The 16,739-nt window shown below is 45.0% G+C and overlaps 1 protein-coding gene across 1 annotated transcript in view; it reads right to left on the bottom strand.

The window, feature by feature from the left end:
• Positions 1 to 16,739, bottom strand: part of LOC144108648 (uncharacterized) — a 47,263-nt gene that overhangs the window by 27,413 nt on the left and 3,111 nt on the right. Inside the window, exons 2-3 of the mRNA XM_077641831.1 lie at positions 14,650 to 14,760; positions 5,942 to 6,126 (exon numbers count right to left, since the gene is read on the bottom strand). Coding sequence (XP_077497957.1) covers positions 5,942 to 6,126; positions 14,650 to 14,760 — 296 coding nt within the window. The remainder of the gene's footprint in view (positions 1 to 5,941; positions 6,127 to 14,649; positions 14,761 to 16,739) is intronic.

The following is a 16,739-nucleotide window of genomic DNA, read 5'->3' as shown; positions in this document are numbered from 1 at the left end:
CATACATGGTTCGGCGTAAATAGCTGTATTCCACTCTACCTAGATTTATAGTGATGTCTTTTATGGAATGGAAAAGTGTGGCTGTCTGTAAATGTGAAACCTGACCATTACCGCAAACAAAAAGTATTGAAAATATGTACAGAAGGCAACGGCAATACTTCGGGGATTGGCGACTACGCCCTCATCAATTCTAGAGGAATTCCGACGGGCCACTACGTAGAATCGACCTCCAAAACTGATGTGGGTTAATCTTTAATAATTGCTCTAGTTCTGCACGGCAAATAATTTCTTCACGGATTTTATTTCCAGATGAGCTCCTTTTTGGCGTGGCTTAATAGTGCGAGGCTGGAAGGGTCGCCTTTAAGTTGGGAACCAGGAATACTGCTGGGGCGGAGATTAGATGTTGAATATCCATATTCTTGCTTGCAGTCTTAATGACAGTTATGTTCCTCTTCGCATGTACAACACGTTACATGCACGAAGTAACGCGTGTTACAAATAGGGTAAATTTTTGGCACCAAATTAAACCTAAGTCTAGTCAACGCATCTAATGAATCAGCTAAGGTGTCTATTCAAGAATTATCATCTGCACTGCAGAAATTGAGAAATTTGAATAGGAAACTGTGTTTTAGAACAGGATATGCAAGATGTACCAAAAAGAGCCTTGTCGAAAATTCTTTCCATTGCATCACGAGTAAAGCCTTCATCCAAAAGGCCAGTAGTGACAAATACTGAACCCAAAGTAGGACCTAGTCTAGTTTTCTGATTAACTAATTGTTTCAGGCTGAAAGACAAGTCTTAATTATTTCTGTCTTGACACATGACTCCCGACCGGAAAGTGGTTGTGATGACCAATGAATGTCAAGGACGTTGGCATCTCCCACGCAAATGACTTCTGAATGTTACAATAATGCAAGAACCATCTCAGGCCGCGTAGTGGACCTACAGTAGAACTAGGGGGGCGGTAGAAAACGCCTACTACAAACGTTAGTTCACACCAGACTGCCTTTACAAAACCATTCGACGCATCAACCCCATTGAAAGGGCACCGACGATAAAGAGGTGGTAATGCGGAATCTTAAATTCTGAAGCCTGGATTGAACGATAGGAAGCTGATGGATCCCGAAGTTTCTTATGGACTAAACGAACCAGAGAGAAAAATATTCCTTCAGAGAGAAATCCGCTTCCTTGAGCTTAAGGCAATGATGAGAATTAGAAGCTTATCCCGAAAACCTAGGAACTTTATGAAGACCGGATGTTTGGCCAATCCGAGGTCTACCGACCCGGTGGCGGCACAACAACCGCAGGCACGATTTCTAAATTTTTGAAAACGATTGCGCAACTTTTTCAAATCATTCATTGGCATTGTCACCAATGTTTTCAGCAAGAGCATGCAAGGTAATGTTGTTGCAATGTGATCGATTCTCAAGAACGTTGTTCTTAGAAACGAAAAGATTTACAGTTTTGGTTAGAGAACCCATTCTAGCTCGTCGCGTTTGAGCAAGCTAACCGATTTAAAGTGTGCGGCGGACTTTTTAAGAGCGACTACCTCTAGAGTTAAAGAGGTCGAGAGAGCTGCTAACAGTTTGCTGGAAGAGTTTAATATCTGCTATGTCTTTAGCGCAATCTTCTGACCTCCCGGTGACTTGAAGAAGGTTTCAGAAACTGAACTGTTGGAACTTTCTAGGCTAGTAAGCGCGCTTGAGTTAGACCGTCATCTCCCTTGCTAGGAGCATGGTTGCAAGCCAAACTATTACATTATGTTCACTGTGAAAAGGTAGTGACAAGTCAGCCCGAGAAACGAGGGACGTATTCGAAATGCGTACGATTTTCTAAAGAGCACGGAGTCTGCATACCGACGGTGCATCTTTACAAATATGGTTATCTCGCTGCAACCGTATAGGTCGCGCTGAGATTTGAGCGAAATCCTAATAGCATCATCGCTTTCGTGGTTCATTTTTGTTCTGCTCGAAACTGCAGGTATGGATGAGATATTGTTAGTGCTGAGAATGCATGTCCACAGATTTGTCCGCATTTCTTGCGTGCCTCTTTCCTTACCGTGCATTTCCAACACACCTCGTTAAGTAAAGTAAACGACTAACATAATCTGTAAACTCTACCGAAGGCAGTGTCCTCGCCAGTACTTCTTTATTTATTTATTTAGGATACCCCCAGGGTACAGATGTACGTTGCAGAGGGGAGGGGCAGATATAGTTTATACAATGTCAAGACAAGGTTTAGGTAAAATGTATACAAAGTAAAGTTAGCACATGAAGAAAACAAAATAAAAGAAAAGAAAAAGAACAACAAGGTACAAAATCTAATTTCTAAGGCGGCATTGGTGTCAGAACTATAAAAAAATATAAAAATACCTCAAAGAACACAATACACAATGAAGATAGACAAATGGAAATGGATTTAATACTAGGCAAAAAAGAAGCTTTGCAACGCGGATTTAAAGTTTCGTTCTCCAGTTATACTTGTTAGTGATGCAGATAGGTTATTCCAATCATTAAAGGTCCGGGGAAGAAACGAGTTAGAATGGGCAACCGTGTTTGAGTGTGGAATGTTGACCTTCTGACTGTGGTTACGGCGATATGAAATGTATGAGGGGGGTTCAATCCGCAAGGAGCGCAATGTTGAGTTATGGTGGTATATTTTATGAAAAAGTGAGAGACGAGATAGCTTTCTTCGAGTTGATAATAATGGGAGATGCAAGTATGCTTTCACATTAATAATGCTGGCTGTCCTTTGATAGTTTTTTAAGATGAACCGGGCTGAGCGATTTTGCACTGCCTCAAGGGACTGTATGAGGGTTACTTGGCCGGGATCCCAAACAGATGATGCGTATTCGAGTTGTGGACGAATGTAGGTTGTCTACATTATAAATTTTTATGATGATGGTGCAAGAGAAAAATTACGGCGAATGTATTCAGTACTAGCACTGGGGGTCTAATTAAGTAATTGATGTTATGCCGGCATGAAAAACAGCGACGAAAGATTTGCCCAATATATTGGTCAGTGGAATCGCAGGCGGGACAAGCGTCGAAGGAGGCTATCGAATTTATCGAGGTTATTGGTGGAGGGTACCTGTGCTGGTATCTAAGAAATATGGTCGAAGTCAATTGTTTCCCTCTTCTGAGCAGTTTTCCTTAAGGCGAGAGTCGGCAGGAATACATTTGGCAGTGTCGATCATAAAAAAGGCAGATTCAAGCGCATTTCTGCCCGTTGTCAAGTACTTTACGTCTTATCACTAATATCAATGCTACTAGCACAAAACTGCACATGTTTGAGCCCCTGTGATGCCACTTTCTATGCGCTTCGAAAATTACGCAAATTTCTAGCCTTGTTCTACACCACAACAGAGCCAGAGTTAGAAACGTCACAGAAAAATTGTGTGGTTTCCATACTCACACTGCACATTTAAAAAATATGGCGACGACATGTTCCTTTCTTTTCGACCTTTCATTTTAAACCGACTCATCATATATGTGACATTGCTGAAGAGGCGAACCAATATTGGCCGTGATTTAGTGAAAAGACGATATTTATTTTTAGTTATTGCAGTAATACCGTATTTACTCCATTTAACGTGCTCTGGATTCTAAGGTGCACCCGCTGTTGACGGTCACGGAAAAAGCTAAATGTCTTCGATTGTAACGCGCACTGGATTTCCCGCACAAAGAGTGAAAGGCACGTTACGAGCGCGCACTTTCAGAACACTGGAAGACCTGGGAGGATGGAAATGAGAGAAGCGCCCAGTGGCGCCAATCAACGTCTTAACGCCGCGAAACTGCGTTCGGTTGTCTGGCTGACGCGCGGTCGATAGCAGCGGGGCCTTTGGGCCAGCCACATTGTTTTATTAAATAATTACTTATTCAAGCACCCGCCGGTGTCAAAAGCTGGCGCGAAACTAAGGAAAGCGGAATTGATACTAAGCGGTCGGGCTGGTGTCGTAGAGGGGGTCCGTCTATGTTTCGTCAAGCCTTCCGTTGCGTACGTCAGAGTGGCACGGGCAACTTTGCAGCATGCAATTGAGTATTGAGTAAGGCTATTGTGAGAATCGCTTGCCGTGCCACTCGTACCTGGACGCGGCCTTCCTTCGCGAAGCTGTTCGAATTAACCGGCGCGAGACGCATGGTGTCACAATTAGCGAGCGTCGAACGTCATAGATTTACATGTGTGTTGGCAGGGACCGCGCCGTCCACTAGAATCATCCAGATTTTCGAACTGAGAGGAGTAGAATTTAGCAGCTTTTAGTCTATCGACGAAAAAAAATTACCGTCCACTGAATGTTGTCATGACTATGACAATAGGGTGTTGCTGGCGTAGTTTCATTTCTGCACTGGATTCTAAAACGCATGCCATTTCTAGACGAGTTCTTCCGGAAAAAGGTGCGCGGCAGGATCGAGTAAATACAGTAAATTGAAAGCAGCGTTTTTCTTGCTTCAAAATAAGGTTCCTCAAATCCCGAACTTTTTGCTCTTTAGTGCGTGGTTCAAATATTATGATGATTTTTTAACTAAAAGCCTTGGGCTATTTAAACAGTGTGATGAAGCATTTATCCTGGAGCAAACATATTTTTACCATTGTTCAACCTATCTAATTTTTTCGGTATTTTATCCAGAGTGCTATTAGTGCATTTTTTCCTGCAATGTGAAAAAGAAATTTCTCCTACCTTAATGGTCACTTCCATAATTAGCTTCTGCTTTTTGGTATTAGGTTCTACCACATTTTCTAATATTAACTTGACAAACTATAAAAACGAGCCACCAGAATAACCGTCAATATTTCTCGCGGTGTAACTACACAGACAACGTTGTGAAAAGTTCCATATAATAATAATGCCACAACTACAATAAGACATTTTATTCAGGCATTAAAGGACAATCGCTGATATTCTGGGATTATCTGCACAAAACTTCTCAGGATGGAACATAAGGCCCACAAATAGGGTCGGCACAGTCATAGTCATCTATGCATTCCGCAAACAGGAACAGGAAATATGGACGCCGGATTATCCGTTACAATTTACCAGCTCTGCTGAATTTACGAGTGGACTCACAATGTACAAAGTGCGCATCCTTTGGAGTTTTTTTCTTGTATGTTTCATTATTAAGTGCCAACTGTGTATTGCTACAAAGTCTGCGACTCTGGCTATATGTGCCTTGTTTCCCCCAATGTAAGCGTGAAACACAAGACTACGTGGTCCTCTTTTCTCCTCAATAAGACAGGTTTTTAATCTGTAAAAGATATTGAAGTTTTGTACAGGGACCAAGATCCCTGGACAAATAGTACTGAAGGCTGTTTGGTAGCGCTCCTTACACCTCTCTGGTGCTAAATGAAGGCGACTTGGTTTCACTTGACTTCTATTATCCTGAATGAGCCTGACTTTACAGGAAGAGGGCAGAGTGAGAAAGGAAACATACGCGAGTGGATGACATCCTAGTCGAAATGAAGGCGAAGAAATGGGCTTGGGCAGGGCACGTAATGCTATAGGAAGGTAACCCATGGTCCTTAAAGGTAACGGTCCAAGAGAAGGCAACCGTAGCCGGGGGAGGCAGAAAGTTAGTTGGGCAGATGAGATTGACAAGTCTGCGGGGATACGGTAGTCGCAGCTGGCACAGGACACGGTTAATTGGAGAAATATGGGAGTAGCCTTAGTCCTGCAGTGGGAGTAGTCAGGGTGATGAAGATTTGAATTATCACGTCCTAAAATTTTGGAATAGAAATCCGGTGCACATTTTACACTATAGGTCCCAGGAGGGCGTGGTTGTTATTATGCTGGAAATGGGAGCGTGGGAGCGGTTAAGAGCGCTACCAGTGGCCCGTGGTGGGTGGCTTCGCGAAGGTACGAACATCCCATCTTGGCCAGTTCCGAGAGTAGCACACCGGAGCCTTCCCATTTGGCCCGCCGGGTAAGCCAGCCTCGGGCCCCTACCTTGAGGAATGTGTGGTACGACACATTGCCAGTGGCTGAAGACAGGCTCCCGTTGGTGGCGACAACGTGCGTGAAGAGGATCAAGTCGCACAGCTCCTGCTTGAGAGGCAGCATGGCGGCGGTGTGGCCGCCGCGGCCGATTGTGCACACCAGGTAGCCGTAGCCGGTGGACGGTGTTCTTGTGGCTGCGCGGCAAACGGACGGGAAAAAAAAATTCGCGCTTCGACTACGATACGCACCCAAAAGAGAAGCACTCGTCACGGAAAAGAATTTTTCTTTGAACTGCCCCTTCTACTAACTCAATTTCACGAGAAAGTCATCGCGAGCTACGAACAGTCTTTCCGAATGCGACTTGTGCTGTTAAGCATTATGTTTAGTTTGGATGCTTTGGTCTTAGATAGCACGACGTAGTCTTATCTACTCACATATAATCCACACCAATCACCTTTCAGACATAGAGACCAGATGTCTAATAAGAACGGCGCTGTCTTGGTACTGCAAGTGCCCCACTGCACAACGTGCACACACTCCATAATCCATGCCCTGGCTGTATTGCTGGCTGCAGAACACTCGCGCAATGACATTTACCGCCTCTTCTCTCTTCTCAGCGTGCCAATATCGACGGGCTGGGCTCCTAAGTTATATGTCTACGGGAAACACTGACAAAAGGGTTTGAGGCTGCCGTCGTACTCACGCAATGAAGCGAACAGAATGGCTCAGTGCGCCAATCCTTCTTAGAAAAGTTCGCGGCGCAGCCGCAGGAGGCCGTCCATTTCATGAAAATCACCAATAAGACCTCTGCGCGGGCGGGCTGCAGGTGAGTGCTAAAAAAACTCTGCTGCCACCGTCTGGAAGACGTTGGAGTAACGAGCGTTAGCTGTTTCGTAGCGCAATCTATTGTCCATGCGATGTATTACCACCTGATCAGGCTACTGTTCCATGCCTCGCGGCGAGCGGGCGCCTACCGCCTTGCGAGCTGCCGAGTGCTGACGTCACGGCCGCCATTTTAAGCCTAATCGTAACTAAATACTAACCTAATTAGGTGATATAGGTGCCTAATATCTTCTACTCATCGAGCCCGTTACGAATACGTCATTAGTTATATGATAACGTCATCAATTAATTAATTAAAGACAATTAAATTTAAACCTAACAATAACTAAATATTATCTTCACTAGTTAATATTGGTGTCTAACGTGTTGTGCTAATCTGGAGGATTCCATATAGATGATTCGTTTTATGGTTACCTCTTTAATTACTGAGTTATAAGCGATTAAACATAGTCACGTGACTAGGTAAATATTCACAAAGAAGACAGCGCGAAATACGGGGACAAAAGAGAAACAAACACGACACGTGTTTGTTCCTATTTTGTCCCCGTATATCGCTCCGTTTTTTTGTGAACGATGAACCAACTAGCCAAAACTGGAGTTCTCCTTGAATATAGTTATGACCACAAAGTCAGTGACCTCACCAATCAATCACCAATTCGATATACTAATGACGTCATCAATCACCGATTGGGTTGCTATATCGATGTACTCTGGTGTACGCCATCTTGAATTCCTCGGACCGAAAATTTCACGCCGAAGGGAGGTGGCAGCAGACCCCAAGAAATCTCGAAACGTGATGAATAAGAGCTAACGCTCTTAAAAGCAGGGCTTTGCGATGGGTTCACGCCATTCCAGTGTTCGCGCCGCAAGCAACCGTCGTGGTCACATCTCCTTCCTATCCGGGCCAACGCCTATCATATCTGAGGCACAGCAGCAAATGACGTAGTCTCCGCGTGGTAGCAGTGCCGAAGTCTCTACAGAACGAAGCGCCGTCAGGATGGTTGCACCGCTTGCCACAGGTAGGTGGGTCGTCCGGTAGCTTCCCGCATAAGGTGGCGCGCGAGGAAAATGTTACGTGGAAAACGATTTCCCTTCGCGAACATTTTTGCAAGTTTTCGCCTGGAATATTGGGGAAGGTAGCGGCCGTTACAGGAGTGCATACCGTAATCATTCTTGGTTGCATTCAACAGGTGTTATTGGAGCACTGTTCTAGATAAAAGCGTAGTATTGGTGTCCTTCATATTCTTAATGATAAAATTTTCTAAAGCATCATGCTTTTCGTGTCGGGTTTTGTCCTGAAGCCTCTTTGTCTTACATTGACTGCCGTATTTACTCGTATAATGCATGCACTGTTAAAAAAAATCACAATATTTGGGGGGGGGGGGTGGTGCAATCAATGAAAACGTTGCAAAACCTGTGATGGGCGTACTTCATCCGGTGCGACTTATATTCAAACTAGAACAAGACGCGCACTTCAACTCAGATTGTGATTAAGAGCAAATTCAGAGCGTTTTTATCTTAAGCCCGCATGTATAACTCGCGTAGCCGTCAATAATGGTGAGAGAGAGAGATAGAGACCGAATTGGTTTCATTGTAGCACAACTCTCATCTTTAAGCATGAAGCCAATCCGCTACAAGGTTCTGCAGCTCGTAACATGGGATGCCAAACAAAGAAGCGCTGTGCAAGCACGTGTAACTTCTGCTGCTCGGAGTCTTCGCGTAATATTTATAACGACCCTCCGTGGTGGCTCAAGTGGTTAGAGCTCTCGGCTACTGATCCGTAGTTCCCGGGTTCGAACCAGACCGCGGCGCCGCGTTTAGATGGAGGCGAAACGCTAAGGCGCCTGTGTGCTGTGCGATGTCAGTGCATGTTAAAGATCCCCAGGTGGTCGAAATTATTCCAGGGACCTCCACTACGGCACCTCTTTCTGCCTTTCTTCTATTAGTCCCTCGTTTATCCCTTCGTTCGGGCGTCCACTGATACCCCCGCCGCGGTGGCTCAGTGGTTAGGGCACTCGACTACTGATCCGGAGTTCCCGGGTTCGAAGCCGACCGCGGGGGCTGCGTTTTTATGGAGGAAAAACGCTAAGGCGCCCGTGTGCTGTGCGATGTCAGTGCACGTTAAAGATCCCCAGGTGGTCGAAATTATTCCGGAGCCCTCCACTACGGCACCTCTCTCTTCCTTTCTTCTTTCACTCCCTCCTTTACCCTTCCCTTACGGCGCGGTTCATGTGTCCAACGGTATATGAGACAGATACTGCGCCATTTCCTTCCCCCCCCCCAAAATCAATTATTATTATCATTTTTGTCCACTGATATATGTGAGACAATTACTGCGCCATTTCCTTTACTCAAAAAAACAATTTTATTTTTTCATTTCTATCGAATTTTCGTAATGTAGGCTGAAATATAGTAGCCTTGGAATTCGACAGCTGGCGCTTTATATCATTGGGTACTTATTTCGATGATCAGAGAAGGGCGCCTGATACCATTCTCTATCATAAGGAGCTGACCGCGCCAGAACAATTGGTGTGCGTTCATTGCGGGAGAGAAAAATATTGCACTTGTTCGCAACCAAATTAGGTGTTCATTATGCGAGTAAATAAATTCACTATACTCAAGTCCACATGTAGCCTGAAAAAGTGTGTACTAAATTTTTTGCACTATTTTATGACGACTTCTTTATATTTATATATGGGGGCTTCCTGTCCGCGTTTTTTCAACGCGAAGGCGTTAGTAGCCCATTTCGGAAAACGTTGTCGGCGTTGGCGATCTTTAGACAGCGAAAGTGGGCCACCTGAGTCATATGACCTTGTGGTTCCATCACAATCTGCTCACCGGAATGTGAGTGAATTGTGAGTGAACTGTGAGTGAACTGCCCACCGTGGCAGGCGACATTTAAATTGAACTTGAGATTATTGAAATTTTTGACAACACAATGCAGCATTGCCAAGTTGCTAACTGCCATAAATATAGGCCCCTGGTACCCTACAGCTGTTGCAACACCAGCAGCGAGAACAACGGTGCAACTTTCTCGTTCATTACAACAACAAAACGCAGCACAACACGTACTTTTTTCATTGAAAAAAATGTAATACATTCATCGCAAAGAAAGCACACACTCAAACGCTTTTTACTACGGCATTTAAAGAAAACGTTTTATGCAAGAGAATTAAGAAAGTAAGTAGGTTTGAGTGCGCATAAAAAGAAGGGAATGCACTCATTGGTTAAAAAAAAAAAAAACTTTGACTGTTTTCGAAGCATAGTGAAACTTGGAGTCCGTTCCATTAGTTCAAGTAATGAGGAATGGCGATTTAAAAGCTCTGGGACTTGCCATAATAGTAATTGTGTGTCATAGTTTATCCTAAGTTTGCTATTATTAAAAGCAAGTCTCTTAAAAAATAAGTGGATTCAATATGGGCGTATGCGGAGAGGAACCGTTTAGGGTCGGCTATAAAGAAGACAGCTCTGAGAGCTGTTGATGGCAGATGTTCCCTATAGTCACTATTGTGTGCTTTTTAAAGCAAACTGGAATGAAGTAGAATGAGATTTGAATATGCTTTCGGTAAATCGAACACCCGTTTTTTGCGTCAGAAGAAGGCTTTCAATATTAGTTTTGGTGCCCACACACTAAATGATTTGGTGGCCACACCCCAGATGATTAAGCAATATTGCAAGCTACTGCGAATAGCGCTAAAACAAGGTTGCTGTTTGAGGTTTACAGAAATTAACGCACGATATTTATTTATCAGTTTTTTTCTTATATAGTCTACATGGGATGTCCAGCATACAATTTCATGATACGTTACGCCAAGAATCTGACGTTGAGCCTTCCTGTCCAGAGAATAAGATTTTAAAGTAATATGCCCACTATGATTAACAGACCAATTTATTGTTGAAAAAAGAACATATTTTGTTTTATAAAAATTAATGGTTGATTGCGAGACGTGGCTCGGGAACAAGAACCTGGGCCTCACAAGCACCACCGATGGCAGAACCTGCCATCGCAGAGCTGTGGCGCATCGCTTAACCGGCGCACTACTGCGCCAGCAGGGTGTATAATTGTGAAGTAGAGAGTTACCAGTTCCGCTTATTAAACAAATAACGCTATCCCGTCATAACTTTAAGGCGGGACGTATGTGTCCCCTTCAGTTTTTTGTTGTTGAGCAGTGCCACAAGGCCTAGAGAGTTAAACAATAAGGAGGCGGTAGTAAGTGTCGCAACTGGCGTACAATATAGTTTGGCGAAATACTTGTGTTCTACAGACACACCCCAAAACAGATACGTGGTAATCGAAAAGTGTGAGCTGATAAGCCACCTAGGACGGAAACGACAAGGCCACAGGAAGGAACCACGGACACGCGCTGATAACCAACCGAAATTTTATTTTGACGGAAAGAAAAATATATATAGGCGGAATAATATTTGTAGCAACAAGACAATACTGAACAGCCTTTGGATTTGAGTGGAGTTAGTACAAAGAATAAAACAGTCAAAAGTTAAAAGGCAATAAACTTTAAAATCCCAGGTATGTAAATAGCCATATCTCTTTTAGCCGTGTTTTTTTTTCGATGTACCAGCGGCACTGGCCGTTTTCACGAGCACACTGCGGCAACATTAAACTATTTTCAACCGCAGATCTCTGAGGCCAGTCTGCAGTTCCATACACTCCGAAACGGTTATTACAGAACCCTTTTTCGGTCTGGACTTCACGAGCATGAATCGACTGGCCAGAGATGTTCGAGTTTAAACCCAACTGTTTTGACAATAAAGGCGTCTTTTTCGGCCGAAAAAGAAATAAACATAGCTAGGAAGAGCAGCACAACCGAGTTTTAATAACGGGACAGCAAATGAAATTACCAGACTAACCAATACGGATAGATTATACGTCGGGAAAGCTACCCATTATTTTCCTGCGCGAAAAGATGACTGTGTTGCAGGGGAAATGGTTGTTGAAAGTCCAGAAACCCTCCCATGTTCAAACTCCCGCGAAAAATTACCACAGTGACATTGTTTCTAAGAACGACTTGCAATGAAGCTTTCCAACCACTTGCAAACCACTTCCACAGGCCTGAACCACGGCCAGACATCCAGACATCGTAACTAGCTCGCCTAAGGTGGCCTGCACTTTGGCGCTCCGCTGCATCACGAGTGTCTGCGCCTCATTTCAACGTACGCGTCCAGAAGAAATAGGCTTCGTGGTTGCGAAATAAAATACGCGAAATTATCGATGGCAGCCGCAAACCGCGAAATAAACCGCTTGTGACACTCCCGCACCCATACATCGACGGAGACGAGGATAGCGTGTGGTTTTCGATGCGTTGTGTGCTGTCCTGAAGTGTACACGCAAGCTTCGAGGTACAAAAGCGTGCGAGAAGCAGTCGCACTCTTTTGTATTTCATTCAACACAACACCTGAATGGAAAGAAATGAAACGAGCACTGCTGATCAAACGGCGCCGCGTGCTGTCGATTATTCAGTATTTTTTGACTGACTACGAAACAGGTATGACTACAGACAACATAAGTGATTGGCTCTGCTGGGGTCGCTGCGCTTTCTACGTTCAATAGCTTCCTGTGGATTGCAATCGGGAAAGAATCGGGATTGCTGTCGACAGGTAGCACACGCATAAACTTGACGAAAAAGAGTCAGCTGGGTGATTCTTTTATCTCGGAAGCGCGAGTAAGCTCAATACCAGTTTAGCTGAATATCGCATATGTATGCTAGTTTCGCCGTAGAGAATGCTCACTCGAATGAAAGGGGCTAAAAACAGAACTTGCGTACCTACGTCACAGTACTGCATGCATGATGCCCCCCAATCCTTTTGATTAGCGAAATCATAGAAGATGGGCCATACATGTACGGGTGCTGAGATGATGATAATGATGAAAACATGTCATTTGAACCTATTATTTGTGCTATAACTCCGCCTAATTCTGTGAGAGCGTTGGATTTTGCAGCCGCTCTTTGCCCTTTCGGTCAGCTCCTGCTGAATTTTCGGGACAGAGCTGGGCATAATTTTCTTCCCAACACTCAATCGACGGTTCTTTTGTACTTTCTATTCCCGTGTTGCGTTGAGGGCTACCCGCGTTAGAACCTGGCCACGGCGGCCGCGTTTCGATGGAGGCGAAGCGCAAAAGGCGCCATTGTGCTGTGCGATGTCAGTGCACGTTAAAGATCCCCAGGCGGTCTAAGTTATTGTGGTGTCCTCCACTACGCCACCTCTTTCTCTCTTTCTTCCTTCACTCCCCACCTTCCTCCCTTCTCTTATGGTGAGTTTTGGGTGCCTAGGGTTCACACGCCACGGAAATGAGGTTTACAAAGTGGCGCGAGCAGTGCAGTGGTCAACAAGGTGCGTGCCCTCCATATTGCAAAGATTTTTGCGCGCTCTCTGAGAAGGTGATTTACACAACGCCCCGGCTGGTCGATGTACGATCTGCCACAGGACGGAGAAATATCTTACACGACGTTCGTCGCACAATCAACGGAACGCTTTTCATTCGTCGTTTGGCAGCCCTGCTTTCTGAATTCGCAAGTAATGCGGCGGCTGAACTAAACAAGTTTATGGGGGCTGAAAAAACCATCGGCGCGTTGATCCAATTAGTCCCCTTGTTCAGGCTGTGGATGAACTACTGCATGTATGGTACCACTTCCGGCCTTGGGTTACCTTCCAAGGTTTTCGCTGCATTTTTATTCGCTCAAGCAAGTTGTGATCACCTATCGGGTAGGCTGTTTTCACCTAACTTTCCTGGGTCTGTCTTTGTGGCAGTAGCAGAAACGCTTTAGAAGACAATGAAGCCTGTGCGTGCAAGAATGCTGCGAGATCCTGGAGGGTAAACAGAGGCTGGAAGTGGTACCATGCATGAAAAAAGGTCACCGGAAGCGTGAAAAAAGTGGCCAATTGGTTCAACATGCCGATTGTGTTTTGAGCCCCCACGAAGCTTTCTCAGCCGAGCCTTCTTGGGGCTTCCGAACCCAAAAAGCCGTAGTGTCAAAAGAAGCATGAAAAGCGTTTGCTTGAGTGTGCCACGAACGTCGTGTACAAGATGCCCCTTTCCTGTGGGGGACCGTACATCGGCCAGACGGGGCGTTGCGTCAATGAACGCCTCAGGGAGCACGCCGAAAGCCGGGCTAATAAGGAAGACACGCACATTGTTGACTATTGCATTGCTTGCACCGATTGTAAGCCGTGTTTCTGAGGCGGGAGAATATAAAACGTAATTAATAATCAGCTCATGAAATATTAGAGGCGTTTTCATAAGAAAAGTGGGAAAAGATTGTGTTAGTGACACATAAGTTGTGCTGTACAGTGCAGAGACGAAGTTTCTCTCGCGCCTGGTACGACAACTTCCTGCTATACAGTTTACAAGAATCTTTGTAACGTCTCCTTTGCTCAGGCCTGACGACATTTATATGCATGGTTCAATCTCCAATAAATCGCTTGTAAGTTGTGCCCGTTTTCATCTTCGCCTTTTTCTTCGCTCTGTCCTGTGCTCTAAATAAGATAATTGTAATGTGTGGCAACCTTTCAGTCTTGTTTTATTTAATAGGTAGTACTAGTTAGTACTGCCCTTTAGTGTCCTTTTGGGAAAGAAAATTGGGTGGAACTATCATTAGCGTTGATTTGAAGCACATAGTATTTAGGCGACCTTTCATCATGTAAAATTAAACACAGTGCGTCGGCCATAAGTCTATAAGAACAAATAGCACCCAAGGACGCACTACAACTCCCATCGCATGCGACTGCTCATTTTTTTTTCACACGGGCAAAGTACTGCACGAGGAGCATCCCAGCTTCAAACCCAGTCTAGGTTCTTCAGGCGCTGAATGTATTGAATATGAAAAAGACGGCCGGAAACCGCCGGTTATACGCACTTGTGCTCATTGTAGTGGTGGGGGTGGGTCGTCTTTTCTCCGGAGTGGTCAGAGCGATGTATATCGGCCCCTGTGTGTTGCCTTCGCCGTCACCTTTCCGCTCTGCCGGTGCTGCAAAACGGAAAGCGGCCGTCCGTTTACGAGAGACACGCGAGTGGTTATATAATAGGTGTGCCTTCGCAATTTCTTTCAGCACCATTTCTTTGAGCCAGCCTGAGCTCTCCAAACATGCTGTTAAAGAAACTACTGCTTGACTCGTACTACTTGCATGAGTTCGCAATCCAAGACATCAAACATTCCCTGCACTCGTTCGCCCGCGAAAGGCGAAATATCACAGCCTTTCTGGAAGGAACAATTGATGCTTGAATGCCTTTGAAGTTAACCTCTTTAATTCAAGCACCACGCCGCATGACCAAAATAATACTATTTACTGCGCGGACGTGGCTGGTAATCGCGAAAAAAAAACCGCAACTGCTGGCCACTTGCACCCGGCTTCGGACTTGCTGCTCTGAATGGCTATTGAAAGGCCGCCGGCAGAATTATACGAAACCCCATCCTTCTAAATAAAGCTGAAATTTTGGCGAGTTGGTACGTGTTTATATTGATTGAAGCTCATATTTTTTTTCTGCGCAATGGCACACAGCCAAAGAAAAGAAGAAGACGTCCTTCAGTTCGTCCTTCGTCCTTGAGGTGGTCCTTCTTCTCTTCCTTCTTCTTTTCTTTGGCAGTGTGCCATTGCGCAGAAAAAATATGAGCTTCAATTAAGAATACCAACTAGCCCAAGAACTAACTCTACTTTAGTGTTCATTTTGCTCACAGCGCAACAAAGACGGCACGAGAACGAAGGTAAGGACGAACAAGCGATGACTATCAACTGGTTTTATTGGGGAAAGAAACACATACATAGACGCTAAAAGGAATAATCCCAGAAAGAAAGTTCTCTACAGGGCACGCAGAGGCAAGATACAAAGAAAAATGCTTGTCAGGTGCGCCACGTTTCCCCGTATATACCTTGCGAGGTAGGGATGGTTGGTCACGTATAACTTTTCGTGCGGCGCCATGTACATTAGACAGACTGGAAGGTGTGTCAATAAGCGTCTTATGGAGCATGAAAACACAAGGAGGAATGACCCCTCTCACGCACACCTGTCCACTGCAGGATGTGCAAATGCAAGCACGGGAAGGAACACGAAGCAAGGAAAGAAAAAGATGACCCTCTTGCTCAATCGGCATTTCGATGCAAGAAGTGCAAATGCATCCCAGATCTCAAGAACACACGCATCCTGTTCAACCACATAGATAAGTTAAAGCGCGAGGTAATGGAGGCTTTCCACAGTCAACACAAAGGCACAGTGTGCATCACTAATCCTTCCGTTGCCTTGCTTCAGAGTGAAATGGGATATCTGTCTTCCCACATGGCCTGTAGATAACTTTATGTTTGTGATTGTTCCTTTCAGTGTCTATGTACGTGTTGTATTCCCCAATGTACCCAGTTTATAATCAGCACCTTGCTCGGCTTTACCTTCGTCTTTCGGGCCGTATTTGTAGCGCTGTGAGCATTATGAACCGATCTTTCTGCACAGCATAGAGCAATAATACCCCTCTTGAAAAAATCATCAGCTCTTCAGTGACACGATCGGGCGAAGTTTGGGCCACTATAGAGTTTCATAGAACAAACTGGCACATGTTCTAACCATACGAATTCTAGCAGCTCCGTCTGTACATCATGCGTTCGACAAATACGACTTTCAAACATGCTGAACCACCCTGGAGACCAGCGTATGACCATCTCCAGGGTGCTTCGACTCAACTTCCACACCCCACATTGTTTTAGCGTAGGAGAACACGCAATGGTGAAACGTTGAAACGAACTTCCTCCTCAGCGAGCACCACATGCACTATGCCAAGCACAACACCAGCCACCTCCGCTGCGAATACTGAAGGGGGGACACGATAATAGCACTCATGCATTCTGAGACTGCTCACACATTCAGATCACGCTCAAGTCACTTGTGAATGTACGAAATTTCAAGGCTGGTCATAAGTTCCAAGGCAACAGCGTCTCTATAAGATCCTTGCTGCGCAGAATC

Source organism: Amblyomma americanum, chromosome 10 (assembly GCF_052857255.1).
Source record: "Amblyomma americanum isolate KBUSLIRL-KWMA chromosome 10, ASM5285725v1, whole genome shotgun sequence".
In the NCBI taxonomy this organism is placed as follows: Eukaryota; Metazoa; Arthropoda; class Arachnida; order Ixodida; family Ixodidae; genus Amblyomma; species Amblyomma americanum.
Note: the sequence above shows the minus strand (reverse complement) of the source record. Positions and strands in the feature narration are given on the sequence as shown.